At 43.6% G+C, this 14,979-nt stretch overlaps 1 protein-coding gene across 18 annotated transcripts in view; it reads left to right on the forward strand.

Annotated features, from left to right (window-relative positions):
* LOC101118606 (cytochrome c oxidase assembly factor 1 homolog) overlaps positions 1-13,779 on the forward strand; it is a 101,318-nt gene extending 87,539 nt beyond the window's left edge. For 7 of the 18 annotated variants that reach the window (XM_060414793.1, XM_060414796.1, XM_060414794.1 and 4 more), the window contains 4 exons: positions 2,171-2,222; positions 3,575-3,674; positions 5,686-5,834; positions 7,444-13,779. In XM_060414793.1, the coding sequence (XP_060270776.1) occupies positions 2,171-2,222; positions 3,575-3,674; positions 5,686-5,834; positions 7,444-7,740 (598 nt within the window). In that variant the 3' untranslated portion in view covers positions 7,741-13,779. The remainder of the gene's footprint in view (positions 1-2,170; positions 2,223-3,574; positions 3,675-5,685; positions 5,835-7,443) is intronic. The other 11 variants (XM_060414798.1, XM_042248713.2, XM_027968741.3 and 8 more) reach the window with 3 other exon arrangements.
* The last annotated feature ends 1,200 nt before the right edge of the window (positions 13,780-14,979 follow it).

The following is a 14,979-nucleotide window of genomic DNA, read 5'->3' on the forward strand; positions in this document are numbered from 1 at the left end:
AGGAATAGCAGGTATGGTATCAGGAGGGTGGTGTTCCTCCATGGACGCTCTGGACCTTGTAGCTACTTAGGCTCCCTTTTCTGCTGAGCAGATAGGATGCTCGGTGTCACGACTGTGGCCACCTTGAGGAAACGGCTAGTGCATGACAGTGTGTAGTTTGGGGTACTAACTTTACCCCAGCTTTTTCTTCTTAAAATTGTTTTCCATTTGTTTTCATTTCCTTATCCATCTGTTTACTTCTCTTCTGACATGAAATATCCTTGGTAGCCCCATCATTCTTTTTAGAAGTTGGTGTATAAATTAGCAAATATATAAGAACTGTCCTAAATATTTTAAGAAACTGTCCTTTTGATGGATTCTTACCACTCTGGTCTGAGCTGTAGGCTGGGCTGTTGCAGAAGTCACCTGTCTGGTCATGCCCTATCCCATCCCTCTCCTTCTTTCTGCAGCCCTTTCCTGCAGAGTCAACCCCAGCCACACAGGGTAGATGCCTCGCTGAGCAAATGCCTCCATTTCTAGACCCATTTCTCATGGTTCCCCTTCTGTACTTCTGCAGCTCTGCTTCTGCCACTCTGCCCTCCCTCTGCTTGTCATTTCTGTGAACCTGAAGCCCTCTTCCCACCCCTTCATCTCTCTCCGCTCTGTGTCGGTTTCCTCTGTGAAAGCAGGGCGGACCACTTCCTGGGTGCTACTTCCTCTCCTGCTGCATGTGTTGGGTCACAGTAACTGGGTTGCTCACCCACAGGGGCCTTTGTGCAAATTAGAACAAGGTACTGCATAGGACTTCCTACTACTGGAAACCTATCTGATAAATGTAGGAGTGCAGGCTGTTTACTCTGTGAGGGCGCCCTGAGTGTGTGGGGGTGGTGGGTAGAGGGGCGTGCCTGCCTGTGCAGTTGTGCTCCATGCCCCGTGTTGTAATTGGTGGGAACTGTCCACTTCCCCAGCACCATCAGTCTGGCCAGGGCAGGCCCTCAACACCTGTTTGCTAAGCTAAAGGAAGAACAAAAGTGTGAATTCACGCCATGCTGTTATCTGAAAAATAGCAGGGAAAGCACACTTGACAAGGCTTTTGCACTGAATGTGATGAATATGTTATAATGCTGAGATGTATTCCCCCCCCCCCCCCCCCCCCCACACACATCTCAGTATTTCTGAAATGACAGATACCTTAGTCAGTGGACTGTGGTAGGTGAAGACACAGCTCCTGGAGCTGGACTACTTGGGTCTGAATCCCAGGGCTACCACTCACACACTTATTTGTGAGATTCTGGGCATTTTACTTAATCTTTTTAACAATAGTTTGTTCCTCTACTTCCTGGGGTTGTAGTGAGAGTTCAATGGATTAATATATGTGCAGTGCTGGCTCAGACGGTAAAGCGTCTGTCTACAATGCGGGAGACCCGGATTCGATCCCTGGGTCGGGAAGATCCCCTGGAGAAGGAAATGGCAACCCACTCCAGTATTCTTGTCTGGAAAATTCCGTGGACAGAGGAGCCTGGTAGGCTACAGTCCATGGGGTCGCAAAGAGTCAGACAAGACTGAGTGACTTCACTTTCCTTTCACTTTAGAATATCACCAGGCAGATAGTAAATAGTAAGAGATATGAGTAGTAGCTGTTAGCAGCACCATTAAAGGCAACATAGACACTCACTATATTTCTGTTTCCTTTTAACCCCGAAAAGCTGTTTTAATCCATGGAGCACAGCTTACATGGATAAACATGCCCTGTCAGTAGCTGCGGACTGGCCGCGTTGTGTGTGCTGAGGTTGAACCCTCTCTTGCCCGCACCAGTTTCTGGTTTGCTGCCAGAGAGCATGCACAGTATGCTGACAGGAAACCAGCAGGCTTTGTTTTTTCTTCTTAATATAGCGAAAGAGAAAGAGGGGAAAACCAGATAAGGCTCATTTTAGAACTTAACTTCTCCAAAGCTTAGACTGGTAATAAGTCTTAGCTATGTAAAACTATCCACCAAAGAAAATTGTATTTGAGAAAGTGATTATATATCCATTAATTCATTCACTGCACTAAGCAGCTTGTCGGATTTTAGTTCCCTGACCAGAGATTGAACTCAGGTTCTTGGCAGTGAGAGCCCGGAGGCTTACCCACTGGACCACCAGGGAATTCCCTGAGAAAGTTATTCTAATGTAAAGTTTTTGTCTGATTGCAGGGCAACCTTCCTTAGATGGTTTTCAAGGAAACTGGGCTACGAAGTGGCAAAGGTAATGACTGTTCTGGGGCCTAGCTCCCCATCTGATGCCTCCTGGTGTCCTCAAGTTAGACAGTAGATGGATGTCTCTCCCCGGGTTCCCCGGGTCCTCACTGTTCACTTGTGGCTGGCTGCAAGACCACGTCAGGGGTGTGGTGGGACTTATCTGAATTGCTTTGGACTTTTCCTCCTGTCTTGGGCTTGCTTGAGAAACGACAGCTGTATAGGAAGCTGTGCATGACTCCTGCTCACCGCCACACCCTGTTGAGCTCTCCTTCACGTTAAGCAAGATCTGACTAATGCATTCTTTGGAGATGCTCTGCCTGTTTTCATCATGAGACTAAATGTTTTTTTTTTCCCGGATCACACTACTGTAATTGAGTTTACCCTCCACTTTGAGAAATATCCTTACCTACCAGAGAGCACAGCAGAGACTCCCACGGCACTGGAGGACACTGATTTGGAGTTTTGGTGCCCTTTCCTTAATTGAACAAAACAGTATATGAGTAAACAATATAGGGATGATCTGAAACTTCATCTTTTTTAATTCGATTTATCTAAACCCTGAGTTTGACATTTCTGTGTAGAACTGGTCAACTTCAGCACTGTCAGGGGGTGTGTTTAATGACCAGTTCCCAGAAAGAGTATCTACATGAGGAACTTTCTCCAATAGGCCTTCTTCTGAACCTTCAGGATTCATTTACCTTCAGGTTGCAGAAATGATAGGCAGGCAGCTGTTCTTACTCTCCATCCCCTGGAAGGTGGAGGAGCAGACGGTGGGAATGTGTTCACCTTGACTCAGGTTGGTTAGTGGAGACACTCGCTGATCTGAGTCCTGTGCAGTGGGTTTGGTGCACTGAACTTGCAGAGCTGGCTCCTCTCCATCTCTTCATTCAGCCTGAAAGTCATGGCCAGTTTCCTTATCCAGGGGGTGGGGTATTTCTCAAAATATGAAAGAAAGCAGCCAGTGACTGCTCTGGCCCGCTTGTAGTCTTACAAGACCAGCTATTGCCACAAGGGGAGAAGCTTCCTGTTTACCAGCTGGCGTGAGACAAAGTGGTTGTGCTTCCTGGCTGTGTGGGACTTGGCACGTGGGCCACATTCTGTCCATCAGGACCGCAGGGCTGAATGCCTGCTCTGTGCTCAGCCCTTGCCCCTGTGGCCCTGGTCCTGAATGCAGGCCACCCTCCGGAGGGCACTTTCACTTGGGCTCCAGAACTGGCCCCGGCCTTCTGAAAGGGAAGGCGGCCTTGCCTCCTTTTCTGGCTTCCTCCTTAGCTTTCCCTTCCCCATGGGGCCCAATCCAGGCAGAAACCTTGGCGCAAACCTGAATCTCACCATAAATTCACATCTTTTGTTCCCAAGTCTCTAGGAAGCAGGATGCCAATGCCTCTGGGGAAACAGATCTTTTTCGCTGGAGTGGCAGCTAGTGGGGGCGGCGCCATTGTGTACTACCTGGTCCAGAGTAAGTATCTGGTGAAGCGCCCACGGCAAGGCCGCCTCTTAGTTCTCTTGGCCCCTTCCTTCATCGAAGGAAATACTTCAGATGCTTTCAGTAGATTAGAGAAAGAAGGAAAGGGCTATTTTGAGCAGCTAGTACACCATTCCATTGGCTATAGCTTCCTTCTCATCCTATAATCCCAGTTTTCCCAGGAGCCACAAGAACAAATAAAAGGAACAGGACTCATTTGCATAAGAAGCCTTGAAGAAGCAAGATGGGCTTTCACCCCTGTGCACACGCAGGGGATCCATCAAGATTTCTGAGATTATGTAAAGAACAAAGGAAAGGGGGCTACCAGATGGTTCCCAGGTGTGGAAAACTGGCTTTCTCCAGTGTCCTCAGCCTGTTTACCCTGCCAATTCTCTGCTGTTCATTTAGTGGCTGACGGGACACCTTGAGCTGGGGACTGGGGCAGGAGCAGAAGATAAAAGCAGAGTCCAGGCTGGCAAAATCCTGACAGATGTGGCTTCCAGCCCCACTGCACCTAAATTTGAATTTGTAAAGCTAGACCATGATTATTGTGAGCAGCTGAGACATTTAAGGGCATTTCAGTGCTACTGGTTGCGAAGCAGCAGCAGAAAAAGACTGACTTTCTTTGAAGGTCTTTTATGCCTGCCCTGCTTGGCTCCTCACCCTGTTACTTCCCGCCCTGACATGAGCATCACCCACAGCCAGGCAGATAGCGTCAGCCCCTCCACTGGCTCCTCCCCACCTTCCTTCAGGGCTGACCCAGACATCTCTGGGTTTCGAGGTGGCCAGAGATGAGCATTCCCAGGGATGATTCAGACTGGAATAGCTCAGCACCCCTGCCCCTCTGCCAGAGCAACGGAGGCAGAACGTGACAGGAATGAATGCATTTTCAGGTTGAGGGCCTGGCAGCCTTTCCTTCTGAGCGAGCTGGGGTCAGCTGATAGTGATAGTCCAGTGGGCTCTGCGACCAACTGCCTGGGCTGAATCACAACTCCCAACTCTGGCCTAGCTGTGTGACCTTATGGGGGAGTCTGTTTTCTTCCTGGGCCTGAGTTATCTATGTGATGAGGGGTAATATCTAAGGCCTCCGTGCGAGGTTGTTGCAAACATTAAATCCGTCTCGCAGCTTGTGGGATACGGAGGAATTGCTCAGGGAAGGTGGTCTGGATTGCCACCTCTGCTCCTCCATTTGTCATGGCTGAGACCTCGTTCACGCCTGCAGCCCTCTCCTGGGAGGCCATCCTGGAAGGGCATTCTCCTCGACCTCTCCAGGCCCAAGCTGCCTTTCCCGTCCATTACTGTGATCTGGCCTACAAGTCTTTCTTGTAGCCACACTGACCACCATACTTGAGAAGCCTAGCTTCCTTTGGTCTCTCCCTGGGGAGGCTTCTTGTACCTGATGCTTTCAGGGAAGTGCTTCCTGGAGTTCCCAGTAGCCTTTGGGCCAAGGATACCTGAGGCTGAGAGCAGTTTATCTACATGAAATGTTGGCATAAATCTGTAAACTTGACAAGTTAGCATTTTCATGTCCTATTGGTCTAAGGGTTTTGTTTTTGGTGGTGCAGTCTCTCTGTATTTTGCTGGTTTATCAGAACCTTCCTCTTAGTGGAAGGAGTAATGTTCAGAAATCAAGTTAGATCCTGGCCCCAACTCTGCTTCAGATTAGCCGTGTCACTGAGCAAGTCATGGAATCACAGGACATAGAAATAGAAAGTTAGAGAAGGTCTGAGCAGACGCCTTACGTGAAGACAACGGGCAGTGAATGAGGTGAGGAAATGACACAGAAAGATCAAATACCTTGCTCAAGGTCACCTGCCATGCCTCTACAGATGCTGACTTCCTATGTTTTAGTGTCTCTAAAATGGACAGATTAGATAGACCGTAATAATTCCACCTGTTGATTTCATGTTTGTTTCTATTTTCCATGCTGTACATGAATTGTGTCATTTAACTTTCTACAAGTTCAGTAAAGGAAATACATGTAACCCCTCTGTTTTCCACTTAGAAATGTTTTCCAGAGCTTCTTATTACCAGCTGGCCCTGGAGCAGCTGCACAGCCACCCTGAGGCACTGGAAGCTCTGGGCACCCCTCTCAATGTTCACTACCTCCGACTCACCGACAAGTACAACTTTGTGGACATCGCCGATGCAAAGGTAACCTGCTCCCACTGCGAACTGTAGGCTGGGTGCCTACTGGGTTGAGGAAGGCCTGCTGTGATCTGGAAAGGGTCTTGGAACAAGCTGGAGAAAAAGGTGTGAGATGGGAAAATCCACTATGTAAAACTGCCACTAGGTGTTACTTAGCACCTTAAAAAAAAAAAAAAGCATTGTGGATTATTTAACTTGCACATAAGTTTTCTTCCTTTCCGGGGAATTGATGTGGCAAGGAAAAACCTATTTGTGCTCAGGTCAACATCTTGAACTGAAGGTTGTCGAGAAATGATCAGTGGTGGTTTGCCAGTATTTCAGTTTTGGACTTGAAATATACCCTACAGCTAATCAGTGATCATTCAAATCTAGAAACTCTTTAAACTCCAGTTTTAAATGTAAAAGCTTCCATGCAATGCCAGTAAATTTTTTCAGCTATATCTCACTTTTATAGTTCAACTGATAAAACTCAACTGAATATAAAAAGCATTTTTTTCCTTCTGTCTAATATGTTAGAGGAATGATTCTCAGTTGTGTGGGGAATACAGAGACGACTTTGAGGAGTTTATGGCTGTGGTTCCCTCTGCCAGTGTGTTCTCAGAGGAGGTGTGGCTGGGAGAATGGGCTGAGTGAGGCAGTGAAAGGGCTGTGATGTCATCCTGTGAGCTGCGCGTTCGATTCTGCGACAAGCAGAAGGCCTGGAGTATTTGGAGGATAAGAGTGAGCTGATCTGACCTAGTTTATTTTTGTTCTTGTTGTTTTATTAACTTGAACAGGAACAGTTTTGTTGGAATTCTAACTACAAAAGCAATTTGTGCTCAAGTATTCTGCTAAAAATAGTGGTTTAAAAAAACTTTCAATTGATGTCTAGTTGAATTTATATTGGATTAGTCCAGTTTGTTGGCACGTAACTGTTCATAGTCTTCTCCTATGATTCTCTGTCTGTCTGTACTAAGAGTTGTGGCTCTTCCTCTTTCATTTCTCATTCGGGTCCACTCTTTTTTTTGAGTCTGGCTAGAGGTTTGTTGATTTGATCTTTTCCCAGCTCTAGATTATATTTATCTTTTCTATTGTTTTTTTTTAATCTATTAATTTCCTCTGATTTCTAACTCCTTTATGGTCCAGATCAGAGTATGGACCAATTTGCTACTAACAGTTACCCTTTTTAAACAAACAGTGGGCTTGTTTTTTGTTTTTCTGTTATGAAAAGTTTCAAGTATATGGAAAAGATGAGAGTCTGTGCTGTGGCACCAATGTATCTGCTACCTGGATTCGGTACTCTTTTGCTCAGTGTGCTTTATCTCGTACCTATTTGCCTACCTCTGTTTGTTCATGAACCTCTAATTTCCAAATAGCTGTACACTTAACCTTTAAATTCATAAGCTATATATCATTAACTAGAGTTTATGGTTGCTGTTTTTGAGGTAAAATTTACTCCCTGTGACCTAAGTCTCCTATCTGATGAATTTTAACAAATGCATCCCCCTATGCAACTCAAGCCCCTACCTAGACAGACTGTTCCCATCAGCTGAGAGTGGCCTCATGCTTTTCTCACGTTATAGCCATCTCTGAGAGGACAGCGTTGTATCCACTTACGTCTCTTTATACCCCCCAGCTGAAGATCCCTGTCTCTGGACCAAAGTCAGAGGGCCATCTCTATGTCAGCTCATCTAGAGATGCCCCCTTTAAGAGGTATGATGGGAAAGTGGGTGGGGAGCAGGAGGAGAACCTTCTTCTGGAAACAATCTTGATTTCCCTTTTCAACTGCAGCTGTATGATTGCGGCACTAAGGATTAGTTTTACAAAGCTTCAGAAGTTTCACAGCCAGGACAACACGCATGCCGATGCTTTTGCTCTTAGCTCAGTCCGGACGTTTTCTCCAGTGCTAACTACTGGATCTGAGGAGCTTTAGTTGGTGTGGTCTAGGTCTGCCATGCTGTGTCACAGTTTCCAACACTGCTGCCTCTGTCATTACAAGTGAATGAAGGCCTGGGTCCCTGTTCCAGAGTTATTCATCACATTCTTTATGTAAGCTCCCCCTCCACCCCATTAATTGGCTTTTCTTGTCTGGTTGCCAGGAGCTAAGTCACTCACTTCCCCCACGGGAAGCCTCTCTCTGAGATGTCTGCTCTTTAGCCAGGATGTATTTTAATTCCTGGGGACAAAAGGAGCAGGCGGTCCCTGCCTGGCCTCGCTGACCCCTGAGCCTGGGATTAGAGGAGGAGCTGAAGGTTGAGGGGAGTTAGGAAAATAGGAATGAGGTGCTCCTTCTCTGATGCCAGCCATTCATTGTGAAACTTGCCTTGATGGTGATTTTAATAAAGATAGCCTGGAATAAAAGGTTAAAACATTGTTAACATACTGCTAACATAAAATAGTTTAAAAAATTTAAGACATTCCAAACAACTGTTTCCTTTTAAACCATGTCCTTTGCCTCAGTGTTTCATTGATGAGAGACTATACTTTTGGTTTTTCTCAGGTGGAACCTTCAGGAGGTCTTCTTAGAGCTCAAGGATGGTCAGCAGATTCCCCTGTTCAAGCCCAGCAGGGACAACGACGAGGTGAAAAAGGAGTGAAGATGATCAGCTCCCTCTGCTCCTGGCCGCCCTGGTCACCATGCGTCCCCCGGGGCTGCAAGTGCGGCCATATGTGATCTCTGTATCATTCTAATTTAACCACAGTGAACCCTACTGAAGTTTTAAATCAGAAACTTACTGTAATTTACAAGAATTTGAAAGTTCTCTGTATAGAACTATAGAATAAAGGGAATCAGTATTAATAATGTTGATTTCCAATCTCTCACCAACCCACCCGCCGGCAAAAAAAAAGTTTTCAATGAAGTTTTCTAGCACTGACAATGTTTTTAATTGTTAACATCAGAATGCCAACGGAGACAGACAAGCACTTCTGTCTGGTCGCTCTCCCCTAAATTTATGTTAAGTAGCTTGTCGGTCATTCTCAAGTACTTAGAATTTTTCTTCTTGTTTTATTTTCTTGTTTTAGTCACCAACTGTCTGCCTAATTGAAGATTCATAAAATAACTGCTCTAACCCAAACATTTCAAAAGCTTAAAACCACCACATTTTAGAGAATCTTACCTGTAGGTTTTATTAGTCTTGCAGGGGGACAAGATCTTCTGAGCACCAGAGCCTATAAATCCCAGGAATCTGCCACTTATGCTTTGGAAAGGCCAATTTAACCCCCTCAGTATTAAGCTTAATGCAGTTATAATCAAGGATGTTCATCAGCTCTTTTCCTGCACTCTTAATATTCATTTAAGGGAAACTTCAAAAAGGTTATGCGTAAATGTGCTAGAGTATGAGGCCTTTCACCATTGTTCTGTAGTTTGTTTTTTGAATAGAATATTAAGTGGAGAAATCTTTCCCTGAGGGCACTTTTTCCAGTGTGTGTGTTGATTGATATTACAATCTGTGGAATCTTTTTTGTGCTGCTCTGTTCTTTAACAATTGTGTGCCGTGCTATTCTCTAACAGCTTTTACTTCCTTTCAGTGTTTGCTGGATTTTTTTCTTGCTATGGCCAAACCATAGAAAACCCAAGTGATCTGTTCTGAAGGAAAAGCAAGTAACAATTTTTGTGTAAAATTTGGATTAAGAGGCTTTCCTCTAGTATTATGTAGTGAAAAGATCCTTAATTTCTATTTGAGTCACCATCTGGGGTACTTTTTCCAGTGAAGCATATTTCAGTGTATTTACTTCTTAATGCCTTCATGGCTGATTCTGAACAGGCCAGAATGCAGTCACTGAAGCAGACACTGTCCTTCCTTCTCCTGAATTGGTGCTGTGTATGTGCAGCCCACTTCTGGTGTATCTAGCAATCACTGGACCTCAGCCACGGTCTCCCAGGAATGACCCTGAAGACATCTTGGGTAATATACATCATCAGAGGCAAAGGTGACTTTTTACCATCTGAGCAAATGCTCCAAGCCACCCCTGGAGAAAGGGCTTCACTAGCATTGTAAGAATCATATACTTCTGAAAACAGCAGATGAGCAATCACAGCCAACAAGTGGCAGGAGAACTCCCACTGGCATTTACTAAATAAGACGCTGCCTGGCCTCTGCTCACAGCAGTTTCCATGATACTGGACCAGCTGAGTTCCAAGCAGTGGTGCGAAAATGACGTAGTAGAAGAGAGAGACCAGTTAGGAATCCAAGAGGCCAGCTGAGTCACTCCTCCCTCTTGGTGGACTGGTGACTCTATGGGCCTTGAGGTCTAAGATTTCAGATATGATGTAGACTGCCTCACAGACAGAAAGAACATGAAAAAAGGTCACAGCAGGGAAAGTGCGCTATACTCCAGAAAGATGATCTGCCCTTTGGCTGGTTAACTGAAGCTACAGTAAAAGCAAGCTCTGGAAGGGTGGCCAGTGCTGGCATTTCACACGCAGGTTATAGCCATCAGATTCTGGAGTAAGTATATCATTCAACTGTTAAGAGACTGTGCCAAATTATACTGATAAGACCTGTATGACTTTCAGAAGTCACAGATTTTACTGTCATTTATCCCATTTTTCTGGTTTTGGCTTCCCCCTACTTGTCTTCCAACCATTCACCAATCCAGGGATTTAATAATACCCGCTGAGACAAGGTTCTATCACTCCCAATTTTGGTTAAGTTGTATTCAGCAAAGATGAAACTAAATTACATCCACATGAAGCTACCAGCACTTGGCAAACAGTGGCCTCTCTCCTCTTCCCAGTGGAAAGGCCAGAGAAATGCTCTCTCAACAGCAGCTTTAGGGCTTTCTGAAGGCAAGCAACCTAGACTGTGGACTCTGGTGTTCTCAGCTTGTCCATATTAAAGATACGAATAGATATGAATAAATACCTGTCGGTTACCAGTCTTACAGGTGAGGCAGTGTTCCTACTTCTTGTTGGGAGGCTTGGCCAAAGGAGCCCTGATGATGGCGGCAGGGCATCAAGGAGGTGGAGAGAGGTGAGGGAAACCTCCAGGCTCCACCCACAGGAAGACTCGACTCTTCAGGAACCTGTTCCGTTAAAAGTCCTGTCAGGAATGTGTAAAGAGAAACTGACGTTTTATGATCCAGGGTTCAAAAGTGGGAGATGAAATGTTAGAAACATATCTCAGACACACGTATGTATCACAGACCACATGTGGCACGCTAAACACCTTTCATTATTAAAGAATGATCCTCCAAGGCAGAAGTTATTTTTCTGCCACCACATAACCCTCATACTTTTAAATTTGGCTACCTTGCAGTCTTAATATGAAAGTAATTTTTTACTTACAAATTTTTTTTTTAATAAAGTAAGAAATTATAAAACTATGGGCTTCCCTGATAGCTCAGTTGGTAAAGAATCCACCTCCAATTCAGGAGACCCAGGTTTGATTCCTGGGTTGGGAAGATCCCCTGGAGAAGGGAAAGGCTACCCACTCCAGTATTCTGGCCTGGAGAATTCCACGGACGGTATAGTCCATGGGTTCGCAAAGAGTCGGACATGACTGAGTGACTTTCGTGAAAACTATAGGCCAATCTCTCATGACTGTAGTAAAATTCTAAAGACAATGTTTGCAAACGGAGTCCAGTGACATACAGTAAGTGGTATGTTGTATTTCTCACTAAGTGTTTTGGTGCCTCCCACGCAGGGCCCTTCTCTACAGGGAGAGTATACTTCCCTGCCAGCCCTCGGTTCACCATGTTTTTTTGTCTGTCTTCCCTAAAGTCAGTAATGTTCCGGATGGCAGCTATTCCCAGGACCTGGGTGCTAGAATAAAGATGACCCAAAATGAGACAGGTAGCCTGAGCGAGAAATAAACCCTTCTAAGTCCTTAAAACTGGGGATGTTTTCACTCCAGCTTAACTGGACTTTTTACAGTGACTGAGCAGTCTATTTCAGAAATGGAAGAGTGGTTTCATGTTAGGAGAACCACTAGTATAGTTCATCACATTAATAAAAGGCTAAGGAGGAAAGTATATATGCTAATTTTAAAAGACAAAAAGGCATTTGACTAAAATTAAGTATTCATATTAAAAATGAGAATTAATGGATAATTCCTTTCTTAAGGGGTGTGTGTGTGTATACATTATATTCTCAAAGCCAACATCTTAATTGGGAAACTGGTAGAGGTTTTTACAAGTTAAGGAGGCATTATATTGACTATTATTTAACACTGTATTATATCCAGTACAATTAGATATTTTTAAAAAGGCCTAAAACATGAGAAAAGAGTAACACAGTTACTGTTTAGGTAGATGATTTAATATATCTGTAAAACCCAAGGCAATCCATGGATCAGTACTGTGTATTTAGTAAATTATAAAACCAATATTCTTCACATAATAATAAATATGTGAAGACACATAAGTAAAAGAAAGAAAGGGGAGCAGACAATATTTAGAATAGCAAAAACTACTTAGGAAAAAACTTATCAAGAAATTTGCAAAACTTAGAAGTGCTAAAAGACACTCCCTGAGGTCCAAATGTAGAACTGAACAAAAGACAAGACATATGGTGTTCTTGGATGGCAAGATTCCTCTCCATAAAGATGTCAGTTCTCCCTGACATCTTTATTAATTAATTAGTGTGTCTAACTTTTAAAAGTCCCTAATATTTTTATTGGCCACTTTTAAAAATTTAGACAGGCTAATTAATTATAAATCCATTTGGAAGTAGAAATAAGCAAAGATAGCCAGGAAATCGCTGCAAAGGAAGAGCAAGGAGGGAAGGTAGTGTCACGTCCATTCAAACGTATCTGTGAATAAAATGATGGTGTGCTGGCACGTGAAGAGACAATGCAGTGGAAACCTGGTTACGATAAAGCAGCTCTAAGGCAGAGACGGGGAGGAAGATGCTTGAAAAATGATGCTGGAACAACCTGATAGCCACACACAGCAAAGATGAAATGGAATCCATTTCTCATCATACAGATTCTAATTGGAACAAAGATCTAAATGTAAAAATGAAACCATCTAGGCACTAGCAAAAAAATATAGGTGAATTCTTTTATAACCCGAAAGTGGAGAAACTTACTTAACTTAAAATGATTCATTGTAAAATAAGGGAAATTGACTATATAAAAACAAATTGCTGCATGTCTAAAAACACCAAAAGACAAGCAAAAAGCAAATGGTAAATGGGAAAATACTTACAATTTAAATTACACAAGTTCAATATCCCTAATTTCTAGAGTGAAAGTTGAGAAAACAGTAACCCACGAGAAAAATAGGCAAAAGATACTACAAATTTGCAGAAAAGAAATTCAGGTTACTCAAACATTTAAAAGAATGGTCAGCCTCACTATTAAAAAGACTACAATTTCAAATTATAGGAAGATACCATTTTTCTTCTAGCAAATGGGCAATAATCCTCAAATCTGAGAAACTGTTTTCTCAAAAGACTGTCGGTAAACAGGCGTATTTAAATTGCTGGTTTGAAGACAAAAATGCAACACCTGTAGAAGGGAATTTGATGATATCTACAATAATGTCATGTACACTTACTATTCTATGCAGCAATCCCACTGCACTAAGATTCTATCCCAAAGAAATGCTGGCAAAAAAATACAAAAATGCCATCAATGTATAGATTATTTAATGCAACATTGCTTGTAACAGCAAAAACTGTAAACAACCTGAATGTAACCCAACTATTCATCAATAGAGAATGGGTTACACCAGTTTTGGGATTTCCTTATAATTGAGGAGTCTGTACTCGTGAAAAGGAATTCTACATATGCATGTTTATATGTATGTATATATTAGCTTCTACTTTCAAAGAGGAACAATGGAAGAATAACTGAAGTCAGTAACAGTAGTTACCTTTGGGGAAGTAAACAGCAAGGGGATGTAAGCAGGAAACAGGGATGGAAGCTGTGATTTCCACAAAGTACCTTGTCTTATAGTTGAGACTTTGAAACCATGCTGTTTTGTCTTTACATAATTAAAAAATAAAACTGCAAAGAAAAAAAAATCTTGAAAATACTTTTGAAATATTTCTTCTCTATATGACTCATTTGTTAAAATATATTTAGTGACTTTCTGCCTCAACATCCCTAGTGGGATATATCCTCCTGGCAAAAAAGGAATCCCAAGAAATTTTAAACTACCACTGGTCTAGTGTTACTGTGTGTGTGTGTGTGTGTGTGTGTACACACTCATACGCATTCACTGGAGACTTCTTCCACAAACCTGGCTCTCATAATTTGAGGTGTATTTACTAACTTTCTTAGACCTAAAATACACAGAACCACTGTCAACTCTAAGAAGCAAAACCCCCAGGAGGGACAAGATAAAGACCTTTTCTCTGTTCTTCCCATTAAGCACAGCTAAAACCTGGGCTATTTATCAAAGCAGCAGAAACAACCTGAAAAATGAAAAGGCCGCAGACTAGCTAAGGACTTTGGACCCAAACAGTAACACAGCAGTGAGTTCCTGTGTTTTCTTTTACCTCATTTTCCCCAGACTAGGTGCTGGTAAAACCAGCAGCCTCAAAACACTGATGGCAGAGATAACTGAAGCCAAGAAAAGCTGGCTTTCTCAAGCCAAAGAACTTCCACATGGTAATTGTCAGACACCATGGATAAAAACAGGGCCCCAGCCTTCCCGTCAGTTGGCACCAGGTGGAGAGCCCCGACTTTCTCCGTTACTCAACTCTCATGAGGCTGCCCCTGGTCCTCTGCAGGGGTGGTGGCAGAGAAGTCTCAGTGGGGAGCTAGGACTCCATCCCTGCCCTGTGATATCCTCTCCTCACCCCTGTGGCATCAGTGGAGGGCACACAGGGAGCCAGCCCACACCTCTGTTACCTACCCACCATTCTCATGGTGTCAATGAGGCCCATGTTCTTCAGAGAGTAAACAGGTACCCTTAACCCCTGCCAGGGTGTCAGAGGAGGCCAAGTGGTGAACCTGGACCTTCACCCTACAACGGGCAGTAGGGAGGAGGCAGCGTGCATACCCCCACTTTGCCCACCAGCATGGTGTCAGAGAAGACGTGCTAAAACAGAAGATTTAAACAAGATCCAGAGTCTTAACATAAAACCAAGCGTCCAGTATAAAGAGAAAATTGTATTTTTGTACACCAAAGAACCAGGAAAATCTCAAAAAGAAGGGAAGGATCAAAAACTTAGAAATTACCCAATCTGAACCAAGAGAACAGTCCAAAAATAGTACAT

The sequence above is a fragment of the Ovis aries genome, chromosome 4 (genome assembly GCF_016772045.2).
Source record: "Ovis aries strain OAR_USU_Benz2616 breed Rambouillet chromosome 4, ARS-UI_Ramb_v3.0, whole genome shotgun sequence".
Classification (NCBI taxonomy): Eukaryota; Metazoa; Chordata; class Mammalia; order Artiodactyla; family Bovidae; genus Ovis; species Ovis aries.